Source organism: Taurulus bubalis (genome assembly GCF_910589615.1).
Source record: "Taurulus bubalis genome assembly, chromosome: 12".
In the NCBI taxonomy this organism is placed as follows: Eukaryota; Metazoa; Chordata; class Actinopteri; order Perciformes; family Cottidae; genus Taurulus; species Taurulus bubalis.
Genome location: NC_136600.1, coordinates 27,232,509 through 27,248,213, shown reverse-complemented (window position 1 = coordinate 27,248,213; position 15,705 = coordinate 27,232,509). Strand labels below are relative to the sequence as shown.

At 48.3% G+C, this 15,705-nt stretch overlaps 1 protein-coding gene across 1 annotated transcript in view; it reads left to right on the top strand.

The window, feature by feature from the left end:
* The first annotated feature begins 3,655 nt into the window (after positions 1 to 3,655).
* Positions 3,656 to 15,705, top strand: part of selenbp1 (selenium binding protein 1) — a 14,675-nt gene continuing 2,625 nt past the window's right edge. Inside the window, exons 1-10 of the mRNA XM_079227439.1 lie at positions 3,656 to 3,807; positions 6,799 to 6,852; positions 7,206 to 7,318; positions 7,648 to 7,833; positions 13,542 to 13,662; positions 13,824 to 14,006; positions 14,144 to 14,325; positions 14,779 to 14,857; positions 15,116 to 15,237; positions 15,316 to 15,408. Coding sequence (XP_079083565.1) covers positions 3,804 to 3,807; positions 6,799 to 6,852; positions 7,206 to 7,318; positions 7,648 to 7,833; positions 13,542 to 13,662; positions 13,824 to 14,006; positions 14,144 to 14,325; positions 14,779 to 14,857; positions 15,116 to 15,237; positions 15,316 to 15,408 — 1,137 coding nt within the window. The 5' untranslated portion in view covers positions 3,656 to 3,803. The remainder of the gene's footprint in view (positions 3,808 to 6,798; positions 6,853 to 7,205; positions 7,319 to 7,647; positions 7,834 to 13,541; positions 13,663 to 13,823; positions 14,007 to 14,143; positions 14,326 to 14,778; positions 14,858 to 15,115; positions 15,238 to 15,315; positions 15,409 to 15,705) is intronic.

The window sequence follows — 15,705 nt, the reverse complement described above, 5'->3', positions numbered from 1 at the left end:
GGGTAATATGGTACTATGAGTTCTCTAGTGGGTAATATGGTACTATGACCTCTCTAGTGGGGTAATATGGTACTATAACCTCTAGTGGGATAATATGGTACTATCAGTTCTCTAGTGGGGTAATATGGTACTATGAGTTCTCTAGTGGGGTAATATGGTACTATGATCTCTCTAGTAGGGTAATATGGTACTATGAACTCTCTAGTGGGGTAATATGGTACTATAACCTCTCTAGTGGGGTAATATGGTACTATGAGTTCTCTAGTGGGTAATATGGTACTATGACCTCTCTAGTGGGGTAATATGGTACTATAACCTCTAGTGGGGTAATATGGTACTATCAGTTCTCTAGTGGGGTAATATGGTACTATGAGTTCTCTAGTGGGGTAATATGGTACTATGATCTCTCTAGTGGGGTAATATGGTACTATGAACTCTCTAGTGGGGTAATATGGTACTATGACCTCTCTAGTGGGGTAATATGGTACTATGATCTCTCTAGTGGGGTAATATGGTACTATGACCTCTCTAGTGGGGTAATATGGTACTATGACCTCTCTAGTGGGGTAATATGGTACTATGATCTCTCTAGTGGGGTAATATGGTACTATGATCTCTCTAGTGGGGTAATATGGTACTATGACCTCTCTAGTGGGGTAATATGGTACTATGATCTCTCTAGTGGGGTAATATGGTACTATGACCTCTCTAGTGGGGTAATATGGTACTATGATCTCTCTAGTGGGGTAATATGGTACTATGAACTCTCTAGTGGGGTAATATGGTACTATGAGCTCTCTAGTGGGGTAATATGGTACTATGACCTCTCTAGTGGGGTAATATGGTACTATGACCTCTCTAGTGGGGTAATATGGTACTATGACCTCTCTAGTGGGGTAATGTGGTACTATGACCTCTCTTGTGGGGTAATATGGTACTATGAGTTCTCTAGTGGGGTAATATGGTACTATGACCTCTCTAGTGGGGTAATATGGTACTATGACCTCTCTAGTGGGGTAATATGGTACTATGACCTCTCTAGTGGGGTAATGTGGTACTATGACCTCTCTTGTGGGGTAATATGGTACTATGAGCTCTCTAGTGGGGTAATATGGTACTATGAACTCTCTAGTGGGGTAATATGGTACTATGAGCTCTCTAGTGGGGTAATATGGTACTATGAGTTCTCTAGTGGGGTAATATGGCACTATAAGCTCTCTAGTGGGGTAATATGGTACTATGAGCTCTCTAGTGGGGTAATATGGTACTATGACCTCTCTAGTGGGGTAATATGGTACTATGACCTCTAGTGGGGTAATATGGTACTATAAGTTCTCTAGTGGGGTAATATGGTACTATGAGTTCTCTCGTGGGGTAATATGGTACTATGATCTCTCTAGTGGGGTAATATGGTACTATGATCTCTCTAGTGGGGTAATATGGTACTATGAACTCTCTAGTGGGGTAATATGGTACTATGAGCTCTCTAGTGGGGTAATATGGTACTATGAACTTTCTAGTGGGGTATTATGGTACTACTACTATAAAAATCTTCCTTTATCTCGTCGTCTTTCATATAGCGCACAAATACAACAAGCTGGCTTAGATTGGAAACGCCGGTGGTCTCATCGAGTTGGAGGCTGAATTTTGCTGGGCTTGAAATCAGATCTGTAACTGTTACTTGAGCAAACATGTCAGCGCTCATGTCGTCTATTCTGCTGCTGATAGTGTCATTTGAAAGAGGAATTTGGGATAACTTATCTTCAGCAGCTTTTGCCAGCATGATATTCAATGCAGCTGGTTTTACGAGTGTTTCACCCATGCTGTGTGGTTTGCCCTGCTTTGCGATCAGATACGCAACTCCGTGCGACGCTGTGAGGATCGGTTGGCCGATGGGTACGAAGCCGAGAACAGGCAGAGTAGCCTTTTCACCGAATCTGGCTCTCTTCAGCTTGAATTCAGCGACCGTTGTGTTCTTGTATTTTCCATCTCCATGCAGCTTTAGGAATTGTTTTTTTAGTTTTGCCGTTGCTAGACTAGAATTGCTCAACTTGGCATTGCAAATGCATTGAGGACTCTGACTCCCATCACATTCCTTTATACACGTGAATCCATATTGTACGTATTCGACCAACCACTTTCTTTTTTTGCTCGACATAGTTAGTATGAAGGGATTGAAAGATTGTGTGTTGCGGCCCGACATTGCTAGTGTGAACCGGGCTATACTGTGTGTGTCTTGACCCCTGCCGAACCCCTGAGAGTGACTCACGAACCCCTGAGAGTGACTCACGAACCCCTGAGAGTGACTCACGAACCCCTGTGGTTCGATCGAACCCAGGTTAAGAACCACTGCTGTAGAGGGTCTTGTCTTTCTTGGTGATGAGACCTATCAGTGTTGTGTCGTCTGTGAACTTGACCATGTGGTTGGTGCTGTAGCTGGTTCTGCAGTCGTGAGTCAGCAAGGTGAAGAGCACAGGACTGAGCACACAGCCCTGAGGGGCCCCTGTACTCAGAGTGATGCTGCTCGAGGTGTTGTTGCCGACGTGTACTGCTTGTGGCCTCTCACTGAGGAAGTCCAGCAGCCAGTTACACAGCGAGGTGTTGAGCCCCAGCTGGTCAAGTTTGCAGATGAGTTGTTGTGGGATGATGGTGTTGAATGCTGAACTGAAGTCAATGAACAGCATTCTCACATACGAGTCTTTTTTGTCCAGGTGGGTGAGGGCTGGGTGGAGAGCGGAGCAGATTGCATCCTCCGTGGACCGTATGGCACGGTATGCAAACTGGAAAGGGTCCGGGTGGGGGGGAGAATGGATTTGATGTGCGACATGACTAGTCGTTCAAAGCACTTCATGATTATGGGGGTCAGTGCCACTGGACGGTAGTCATTGAAGCAGGACGGAGTGGGTTTCTTTGGCACAGGTATGATGGTGGTGGCCTTGAAGCATGGCGGAACAACAGCTTGTCTCAGAGATGTATTGAAGACATCCGTGAAGACGTCCTTAAGCTCCTCTGCGCAGTCCCGCAACACACGACCAGGGATGTTGTCTGGACCTGTTGCCTTGCAGGTGTGGATGGTGGAGAGAGTCCTCTTCACGCTGGCAGCAGACAGGCACAGAACCTGATCGTGGGGAGGGGGCGGAGTCTTGTGTGGACAAGTGTTGTTCTGAGCTTCAAACCGTGCAAAGAAGCTGTTTAGGTCGTTGAGCAGAGAGATGTTGCTGTCGCAGGTCTGTGGCGCGGGTTTATAGTCTGTGATGGTCTGAATGCCCTGCCACAGGCTGCGTGTGTCTCTGCTGTCTTGAAAGTGACGGGTTATCTTGTTCATGTTTTGCTTTCCTGATGCCGTGGGGCAGGTTGGCCCTCGCTGTTCTCAGGTATATTTGCGTGTAAAATAGATAGATTTGTTACTATCCTATATTCCAAACAGCATTAAAGATTGTTGATCATATTATTATTTTGGATTATATATTTATATTTATTACATAATATATAACCTAGTTCCTGGCTTTAACAGGTTAAGGTGCAGGTTATTCAATTGACATGTAAGGCCCACCCCCTCCCCTCTGATTGGCTGTGTGAAACTCCTCCCTCCCAGTTTTAATCCCAGCTGACATGGTTTGAGAGTCCAGACGCCTGACTGCAAGACCTGCAGCACCAGACCAGGACCAAGACCTGCAGCACCAGACCAGGACCAAGACCTGCAGCACCAGACCAGGACCAAGACCTGCAGCACCAGACCAGGACCAAGACCTGCAGCACCAGACCAGGACCAAGACCTGCAGCACCAGACCAGGACCTCCAACATGGGTGAGTTCTCTTTAATCTGCCGATCATCTCTCTCTCTCTCTGTCTCTTTGTCTCTCTCTCTGTCTCTCTCTGTCTCTCTCTCTCTCTCTGTCTCTCTCTCTGTCTCTCTGTCTCTCTCTCTCTCTCTGTCTCTCTCTCTCTCTCTGTCTCTCTCTCTGTCTCTCTATGTCTCTCTCTCTCTCTCTCTCTGTCTCTCTCTCTGTCTCTCTCTATGTCTCTCTCTCTCTCTCTCTCTCTGTCTGTCTGTCTCTCTCTATGTCTCTCTCTCTCTCTCTCTGTCTGTCTGTCTCTCTCTCTCTCTCTCTCTGTCTCTCTCTGTCTCTCTCTCTCTCTCTCTCTCTGTCTCTCTTTGTCTCTCTCTCTGTCTCTCTCTCTCTCTCTCTGTCTCTCTCTCTCTCTCTGTCTCTCTCTGTCTCTCTCTCTGTCTCTCTCTCTCTGTCTGTCTCTCTATCTCTGTCTCTCTCTTTGTCTGTCTCTCTATGTCTCTCTCTCTCTGTCTCTCTCTCTCTGTCTGTCTCTCTATCTCTGTCTCTCTCTTTGTCTGTCTCTCTATGTCTCTCTCTCTCTCTCTCTCTCTCAGGACCTTTGTCCTAGTTCTCTCCCATAAAAGATCTTTTCCGCTGCAGAGTCTCACTCCGGCAGAATGAAGCTTTTATTTCCACGTGAAGGAACTCAGAGAGTCTTTGAGTCTTTGAGTCTTCAACAGATGAATCTTTGTTTAGTTTATTTATTTAGTCGACCGACGTGAAGGAAAATATATGTGTACATATATATATATATATATATATATATATATAGTATATGTAAATATCCAATATATATATATATATATAATATCAGTAAATATCAGAGTTCTCTTCACGCTGAACCTTTTATTTATTTTAACTCTTAGATCCACTTTGATCTCACATGTGAATAAATATGTCGAGAAAAACACAAACATTCATCTTTTAAAAAATGACAAAAGTAATATTCAACACTTTTCTTTTTATTGATCGACAAAACCATTGCAGCTCAGAGAGCTGCCCCTTTAAGTGTGTGTGTGTGTGTGTGTGTGTGTGTGTGTGTGTGTGTGTGTGTGTGTGTGTGTGTGTGTGTGTGTGTGTTATATAACATCCAAAGGTCACATTAGTACAAATGAATCCTTGAATTTGTAACAAATATACAATCAGGATCAGTTCTAGGTCATGAGGACCAGGTCTGATGAGGACTAGGTCTGATGAGGACTAGGTCTGATGAGGACTAGGTCTGATGAGGACCAGGTCTGATGAGGACCAGGTCTGATGAGGACCAGGTCTGATGAGGACTAGGTCTGATGAGGACCAGGTCTGATGAGGACTAGGTCTGATGAGGACCAGGTCTGATGAGGACTAGGTCTGATGAGGACCAGGTCTGATGAGGACCAGGTCTGATGAGGACCAGGTCTGATGAGGACTAGGTCTGATGAGGACCAGGTCTGATGAGGACTAGGTCTGATGAGGACTAGGTCTGATGAGGACCAGGTCTGATGAGGACTAGGTCTTATGAGGACTAGGTCTTATGAGGACTAGGTCTGATGAGGACTAGGTCTGATGAGGACTAGGTCTGATGAGGACCAGGTCTGATGAGGACTAGGTCTGATGAGGACCAGGTCTGATGAGGACTAGGTCTGATGAGGACTAGGTCATGAGGACTAGGTCTGATGAGAACCAGGTCATGAGGACTAGGTCTGATGAGGACTAGGTCTGATGAGGACTAGGTCATGAGGACTAGGTCTGATGAGGACTAGGTCTGATGAGAACCAGGTCATGAGGACTAGGTCATGAGGACTAGGTCTGATGAGAACTCGGTCTGATGAGGACTAGGTCATGAGAACTCGGTCTGATGAGAACTCGGTCTGATGAGGACTAGGTCTGATGAGGACTAGGTCTTATGAGGACTAGGTCTGATGAGGACTAGGTCTTATGAGGACTAGGTCTTATGAGGACTAGGTCTTATGAGGACTAGGTCTTATGAGGACTAGGTCTTATGAGGACTAGGTCTGATGAGGACTAGGTCTTATGAGGACTAGGTCTTATGAGGACTAGGTCATGAGGACTAGGTCATGAGGACTAGGTCATGAGGACCAGGTCATGAGGACCAGGTCATGAGGACTAGGTCATGAGGACTAGGTCATGAGGACTAGCTCTGATGAGGACTAGCTCTGATGAGGACTAGCTCTGATGAGGACTAGCTCTGATGAGGACTAGGTCATGAGGACCAGGTCATGAGGACTAGGTCATGAGGACCAGGTCATGAGGACTAGCTCTGATGAGGACTAGGTCTGATGAGGACTAGGTCATGAGGACTTGTAATGGAGTATTTTTTTGTGGTACTGCTACTGGGTGGGCGGAGCCTGCAGGTGGGCGGAGCCTGCAGGTGGGCGGAGCCTGCAGGTGGCCGGCTCTGCAGCATTTCTTTTAAGTGGAGTAAAAGTTACTCTCCTCAGAGCTTAACTCCAGAGATAGAGTGTGTGTGTGTGTGTGTGTGTGTGTGTGTGTGTGTGTGTGGGGGGGGGGGGGGGTGCGTCAGTGGGAAGCTTGCGGCTATAACCGACGATTAATATCACCTGAAGACACTCCCATGTCTAAAAAAACACTCTGAAGAACTGTTTGTTACCTCTGAGTAAAGCTGCATTCTCTCTCCTGACCACCAGGGGGTGACTTCTCTGGCTGTATAGAAGTCTATGCTTCATGTGTTAAAGCTGCATTCTCTCTCCTGACCACCAGGGGGTGACTTCTCTGGTTGTATAGAAGTCTATGCTTCATGTGTTAAAGCTGCATTCTCTCTCCTGACCACCAGGGGGTGACTTCTCTGGTTGTATAGAAGTCTATGCTTCATGTGTTAAAGCTGCATTCTCTCTCCTGACCACCAGGGGGCGACTCCTCTGATTGTATAGAAGTCTATGCTTCAACAGACCATAAACGAGATCCTCTTCTTCTATAAAGTTTGTGGTTTCATGTGTTTTCTCAGCCAGCTGTTCAGGATGTGGACCCGGATACCGCAGCCCACTGGACGCCATGAAGGGTGAGTCTGTGTGACTGATCTCTACACGTATATGACACACACACACACATATATATATATAAATATATATATATATATATATATATATATATATATATATGTATGTATGTATGTATGTATGTATGTATATATATATATATATATATATATATATATATATATATATATATATATATATATATATATATACATGTATACATATATATATATATATATACATGTATATATATATATATATATATATATATATATATATATATATATATATATATATATATATATATATATATATATATATATATACATGTATACATATATATGTATCTATAGTATACATTGTGTCCTTGCTGCAGGCCAGCGGGAGCAGATCGTTTACCTCCCCTGTATCTACCGTAACACTGACATCATGAAGCCAGACTACCTCGCCACCGTGGACGTGGACCCAGAGTCCTCCACCTTCACTCAGGTAACAGTCCAATCCTCCTCCTCTTCCTCCTCCTCCTCAGTGTATCTCTTCATCGTTAAACCTTCATGGTTCTTGTCTCGCAGCAGTTTTCTCCTCTTGCTGGATTATTTTTCCACTCCGACGTCTCGCTGTCGTTTCATCTTCATCTTCCTCCTCCTTCAGGTTTTTATTGTCTCTGACTGTCGATTCTGTTTTTCTTCTGTTAATCAACATCAATAATAATAATAACGGCTGTCCTCTTCTTCTTGTTTTGCACAAATTAATGAAGTCTGATGAGCATTTTAAAACCTTCTGCTGTGACCTTGGCCCTTTGACTTTGGAACTGGCAGGTCATCCACCGCCTGCCGATGCCGAACCTCCGTGACGAGCTGCACCACTCCGGCTGGAACGCCTGCAGCAGCTGCTTCGGAGACGCCTCCAAGACCAGAAACCGCCTGATCCTCCCGTCGCTCATCTCCTCCAGAGTCTACGTGGTCGACGTGGGAACGGACCCCCGGGCGCCGCAGATCCACAAGGTATCAGGTCCCCCAGGGGCCTCCTGGTGGGTTCACTGGGGCCTCCTGGTGGGTTCACTGGGGCCTCCTGGTGGGTTCACTGGGGCCTTGTAGTGGGTTCACTGGGGCCTCGTAGTGGGTTCAATGGGGCCTTGTAGTGGGTTCACTGGGGCCTCGTAGTGGGTTCACTGGGGCCTCCTGGTGGGTTCACTGGGGCCTCGTAGTGGGTTCAATGGGGCCTTGTAGTGGGTTCACTGGGGCCTCGTAGTGGGTTCACTGGGGCCTCGTAGTGGGTTCACTGGGGCCTCCTGGTGGGTTCACTGGGGCCTCGTAGTGGGTTCACTGGGGCCTCCTGGTGGGTTCACTGGGGCCTCGTAGTGGGTTCACTGGGGCCTTGTAGTGGGTTCACTGGGGCCTCGTAGTGGGTTCAATGGGGCCTTGTAGTGGGTTCACTGGGGCCTCGTAGTGGGTTCACTGGGGCCTCGTAGTGGGTTCACTGGGGCCTCGTAGTGGGTTCAATGGGGCCTTGTAGTGGGTTCACTGGGGCATCGTTGTGGGTTCAGTAGTGAAAAATCATTATAATACATTATTATTATATTTGTGAAAAACAATACAATTATAAAATAGCTATAACTTTTCATTATAAAAATATATATATATATAAAAAATGTAAATTTAAATGTAAACTTTGTGATTCTGTTTCGGCCAGCAGAGAAGGCTTAGCAGGCCCTGACGGACACCACTGACTCTGAATAACAGTCAGAGAGCTGAACGGAAAAAGGGAAGGAAAAGCAAAGCCTGTTGTTTTAAGGAGGAGGAGGAGGAGGAGGAGGAGGAGGAGGGTTCATCCTGAGTTCACGATGATGATAAACACTCTACCAGCTGTTCTTTAACAAACTGGACATTGGGTGTCGTGGGCAATGAAGAATGTGTCTCTGTTGAACTCAAACTGAGAGTAACAGTGTTTACATAAGGGGGAACAGGAGGGGGAAGCTAGGTTTACATTTCTGGACAGCGTCATCAGCTGTAGCCGCCCTGAGAGCAGAGCTAACCGGTGGGGCACGCTCACATGCACTCACATGCACTCACATGCACTCACACACGCTCACATGCACTCACATGCACTCACATGCACTCACATGCACTCACACACGCTCACATGCACTCACATGTACTCACACACACTCACATACACTCACACACGCTCACATGCACTCACACACGCTCACATGCACTCACATGCACTCACATGCACTCACACACGCTCACATGCACTCACACACGCTCACATGCACTCACATGCACTCACATGCACTCACATGCACTCACACACGCTCACATGCACTCACATGTACTCACACACACTCACATACACTCACACACGCTCACATGCACTCACACACGCTCACATGCACTCACATGCACTCACATGCACTCACACACGCTCACATGCACTCACACACGCTCACATGCACTCACATGCACTCACATGCACTCACACACGCTCACATGCACTCACATGCACTCACACACGCTCACATGCACTCACATGCACTCACATGCACTCACATGCACTCACACACGCTCACATGCACTCACATGTACTCACACACACTCACATACACTCACACACGCTCACATGCACTCACACACGCTCACATGCACTCACATGCACTCACATGCACTCACACACGCTCACATGCACTCACACACGCTCACATGCACTCACATGCACTCACATGCACTCACACACGCTCACATGCACTCACATGCACTCACACACGCTCACATGCACTCACACACGCTCACATGCACTCACACACGCTCACATGCACTCACACACACTCACACGCACTCACATGCACTCACACACGCTCACATGTACTCACACACGCTCACATGCACTCACACACGCTCACATGCACTCACATGCACTCACACACGCTCACATGCACTCACATGCACTCACATGCACTCACACACGCTCACATGCACTCACATGCACTCACATGCACTCACACACGCTCACACACGCTCACACACACTCACATGTACTCACATGTACTCACACACGCTCACATGCACTCACATGCACTCACATGCACTCACACACGCTCACATGCACTCACATGCACTCACATGCACTCACACACGCTCACACACACTCACACACACTCACATGCACTCACACACGCTCACATGCACTCACACACGCTCACATGCACTCACATGTACTCACATGTACTCACACACACTCACATGCACTCACATGCACTCACATGTACTCACACACGCTCACATGCACTCACACGCACTCACATGCACTCACATACGCTCACATGCACTCACATGCACTCACACACGCTCACATGCACTCACACACGCTCACACACGCTCACACGCACTCACATGCACTCACATGCACTCACACACGCTCACACACACTCACATGCACTCACATGCACTCACATGCACTCACACACGCTCACACACACTCACATGCACTCACACACGCTCACACACACTCACACGCACTCACATGCACTCACATGCACTCACACACACTCACATGCACTCACACACGCTCACATACGCTCACATGCACTCACATGCACTCACATGCACTCACATGTGCTCACATGCACTCACATACGCTCACATGCACTCACATGCACTCACATACGCTCACATGCACTCACATGCACTCACATGCACTCACATACGCTCACATGCACTCACATACACTCACATACGCTCACATGCACTCACATGCACTCACATGCACTCACATGCACTCACATGCACTCACATACGCTCACATGCACTCACATACACTCACATACGCTCACATGCACTCACATGCACTCACATGCACTCACACACACTCACATGCACTCACACACGCTCACATACGCTCACATGCACTCACATACACTCACATGCACTCACATGCACTCACATGCACTCACATACACTCACATACGCTCACATGCACTCACATGCACTCACATGCACTCACATGTGCTCACATGCACTCACATGCACTCACATGCACTCACATGTGCTCACATGCACTCACATACGCTCACATGCACTCACATGCACTCACATACGCTCACATGCACTCACATGCACTCACATGCACTCACATACGCTCACATGCACTCACATACACTCACATACGCTCACATGCACTCACATGCACTCACATGCACTCACATGCACTCACACACACTCACATGCACTCACATGCACTCACATGCACTCACACACGCTCACATGCACTCACATGCACTCACATGCGCTCACACGCACTCACATGCACTCACATGCACTCACATGCACTCACACACGCTCACATGCACTCACATGCGCTCACACGCACTCACATGCACTCACACACGCTCACATGCACTCACATGCGCTCACACGCACTCACATGCACTCACATGCACTCACATACGCTCACATGCACTCACATGCACTCACACACGCTCACATGCACTCACACACACTCACATGCACTCACATGCACTCACACACGCTCACATGCACTCACACACGCTCACACACGCTCACACGCACTCACATGCACTCACATGCACTCACACACGCTCACACACACTCACATGCACTCACATGCACTCACATGCACTCACACACGCTCACACACACTCACATGCACTCACACACGCTCACACACACTCACATGCACTCACATGCACTCACATGCACTCACACACACTCACATGCACTCACACACGCTCACATACGCTCACATACGCTCACATGCACTCACATGTGCTCACATGCACTCACATACGCTCACATGCACTCACATGCACTCACATACGCTCACATGCACTCACATGCACTCACATGCACTCACATACGCTCACATGCACTCACATACACTCACATACGCTCACATGCACTCACATGCACTCACATGCACTCACATGCACTCACATGCACTCACATACGCTCACATGCACTCACATACACTCACATACGCTCACATGCACTCACATGCACTCACATGCACTCACACACACTCACATGCACTCACACACGCTCACATACGCTCACATGCACTCACATACACTCACATGCACTCACATGCACTCACATGCACTCACATACACTCACATACGCTCACATGCACTCACATGCACTCACATGCACTCACATGCACTCACATGTGCTCACATGCACTCACATGCACTCACATGCACTCACATGTGCTCACATGCACTCACATACGCTCACATGCACTCACATGCACTCACATACGCTCACATGCACTCACATGCACTCACATGCACTCACATACGCTCACATGCACTCACATACACTCACATACGCTCACATGCACTCACATGCACTCACATGCACTCACATGCACTCACACACACTCACATGCACTCACACACGCTCACATACGCTCACATGCACTCACATACACTCACATGCACTCACATGCACTCACATACACTCACATACGCTCACATGCACTCACATGCACTCACATGCACTCACACACACTCACATGCACTCACACACGCTCACACACACTCACATGCACTCACATGCACTCACACACACTCACATGCACTCACACACGCTCACATACGCTCACATACGCTCACATGCACTCACATGTGCTCACATGCACTCACATACGCTCACATGCACTCACATGCACTCACATACGCTCACATGCACTCACATGCACTCACATGCACTCACATACGCTCACATGCACTCACATACACTCACATACGCTCACATGCACTCACATGCACTCACATGCACTCACATGCACTCACACACACTCACATGCACTCACACACGCTCACATACGCTCACATGCACTCACATGCACTCACATGCACTCACATACACTCACATACGCTCACATGCACTCACATGCACTCACATGTGCTCACATGCACTCACATGCACTCACATGCGCTCACATGTGCTCACATGCACTCACATGCACTCACATGCACTCACATGTGCTCACATGCACTCACATACGCTCACATGCACTCACATGCACTCACATACGCTCACATGCACTCACATGCACTCACATGCACTCACATACGCTCACATGCACTCACATACACTCACATGCACTCACATGCACTCACATGCACTCACATACGCTCACATGCACTCACATGCACTCACATGCACTCACATGCACTCACACACACTCACATGCACTCACACACGCTCACATACGCTCACATGCACTCACATACACTCACATGCACTCACATGCACTCACATGCACTCACATACACTCACATGCACTCACATACACTCACATACGCTCACATGCACTCACATGTGCTCACATGCACTCACATGCACTCACATGTGCTCACATGCACTCACATGCACTCACATGCACTCACATGCACTCACATGTGCTCACATGCACTCACACACGCTCACATGCACTCACATGCGCTCACATGCTCTAAAAGGCATAGAAGCTCTGATACCGTCACACAGAGAGACTCTCTGCTCAGGTCTGAACCACAGACTGTTTACAAGTAGACGTCGTCTCTCGATGGTTTGTGGACATCTTGAAGCCTCCAGTTCGCCGTTTTGGCCGTCGCCATCTTGTTTTTTTCACAACCTGTGAAGAGGAAGTGACCATGTGTGGACCGTTGGTTTTGAAGATGCTTTATAAAGTTCTGTTGTGCTTTCAGGTGGTGGAGCCGGTGGATATGTACTGGAAGTGCGACCTGGCGAACCCTCACACCTCTCACTGTCTGGGCAACGGTCAGATCATGATCAGCTGTATCGGAGACCCGTCCGGCAACGGCAAAGGTGAGACGACCAGCAGACCTACTCAGCTAGGCGGAAGTGAGCAGGTTGTGGCGTTGAAGACAGTTCTGCTCAGTCAGAATGACGATCCCTCTCTGCTGATTTCTGCTGCAGCGCCCCCTTGCGGGCGGCTTCAGTGTGACCCCTGCTGTCCTCCCTCTCAGGTGGCTTCGTCCTGCTGGACGGCGAGACGTTCGAGGTGGTCGGCAACTGGGAGCACCCGGGGGAAGCGGCGCCCTTTGGATACGACTTCTGGTACCAACCCCGACACAACGTGATGATCAGCACTGAATGGGGGGCCCCCAAAGCTCTGGCCAACGGGTTTAATCCCGCTCATGTCAAAGAAGGTGAGTCAAGAGGAAACAATCCATCTTTCTTCAATCCTCCGCTCTTTCCTTCAACTCCAAATTGTGAGCAAACAGAGAGAAAGAGCTGGACAGTTCCGTCTGATAAGCAGACAAGTTGATTGTCGTTGGCGTTGCAGGACTCTACGGCAGCTCCATCCATGTCTGGGACTGGACCACCCACAGGAAGCTGCAGACGCTGGATCTGGGCGAGGAGGGGGCCATTCCCCTCGAGATCCGGTTCCTCCATGACCCCGATGCCACAGAGGGCTACGTGGGATGTGCTCTACGGTCTATAGTCTTCAGATTCTACAAAACACCGGTCAGTGCCACAGGGTTCTCGATTAAAGTAAGACTATAGTTAGTACCACAGGGTTCTAGATTAAAGTAAGACTATAGTTAGTACCACAGGGTTCTAGATTAAAGTAAGACTATAGTTAGTACCACAGGGTTCTAGATTAAAGTAAGACTATAGTTAGTACCACAGGGTTCTAGATTAAAGTAAGACTATAGTTAGTACCACAGGGTTCAGGTCTGTTCCATGCAGACTCTGAGACTTGATAGTGGTCTGGTTGATTGGTGACGACCACCATAAAGCTAAATGACCCTGAAACTAATGATTTAGCATGTTAGCATGCTGGTGTTAGCATGTTAGCATGCTGGGGTGAGCATTTAGCATGTTAGCATGCTGGTGTTAGCATTTAGCATGATCGCATTGAGCTCAAAGCCCAGAGACGGTCGAGGTACTTCAGACTCGTCTGCTTTGTGTCTTCAGAAAGGTGACTGGGCTGCAGAGAAAGTGATCAGTGTTCCCAGTAAGAAGGTAGAGGGATGGATGCTACCTGAGATGCCTGGTGAGTCTGTCTGTGAGTCTGTCTGTCTGTCTGTGAGTCTGTCTGTCTGTCTGTGAGTCTGTCTGTCTGTCTGTGAGTTTGTCTGTGAGTCTGTCTGTGAGTCTGTCTGTGAGTCTGTCTGTCTGTGAGTCTGTCTGTCTCTCTGCTTGACTGGCTTCCTGTCTGTCTGTGAGTCTGTCTGTGAGTCTGTCTGTCTGTGAGTCTGTCTGTGAGTCTGTCTGTCTCTCTGCTTGACTGGCTTCCTGTCTGTCTGTGCAGGTCTGATCACAGACATCCTGATCTCGTTGGACGACCGTTATCTCTACTTCAGTAATTGGCTCCACGGTGACATCAGACAGTATGACATCACAGACCGGAGGAACCCACGATTGGTCGGCCAGGTCTGAACGTTACACCTGCGCAGTGACGAACAGGTGAAAGTGAGTGAGTGAGACAGCTCACCTGTCTGTCTGTTCCAGGTGTTTCTGGGAGGAAGCATCATCAGTGACGGTCCAGTCAGAGTCCTGGAAGACCCGGAGAACCAGCCGCAGCCCCGCCCCCGCATCATCCAGGTACCACAGACAGGATGAGAGAGACAGGGAGCTGTGAGACAGGGAGCTGTGAGACAGGATGCTGTGAGACAGGAAGCTGTGAGACAGGAGACAGGAAGCTGTGAGACAGGATGCTGTGAGACAGGAAGCTGTGAGACAGGATGCTGTGAGACAGGAGACAGGAAGCTGTGAGACAGGATGCTGTGAGACAGGAGACAGGAAGCTGTGAGACAGGATGCTGTGAGACAGGAAGCTGTGAGACAGGAAGCTGTGAGACAGGAGACAGGAAGCTGTGAGACAGGATGCTGTGAGACAGGA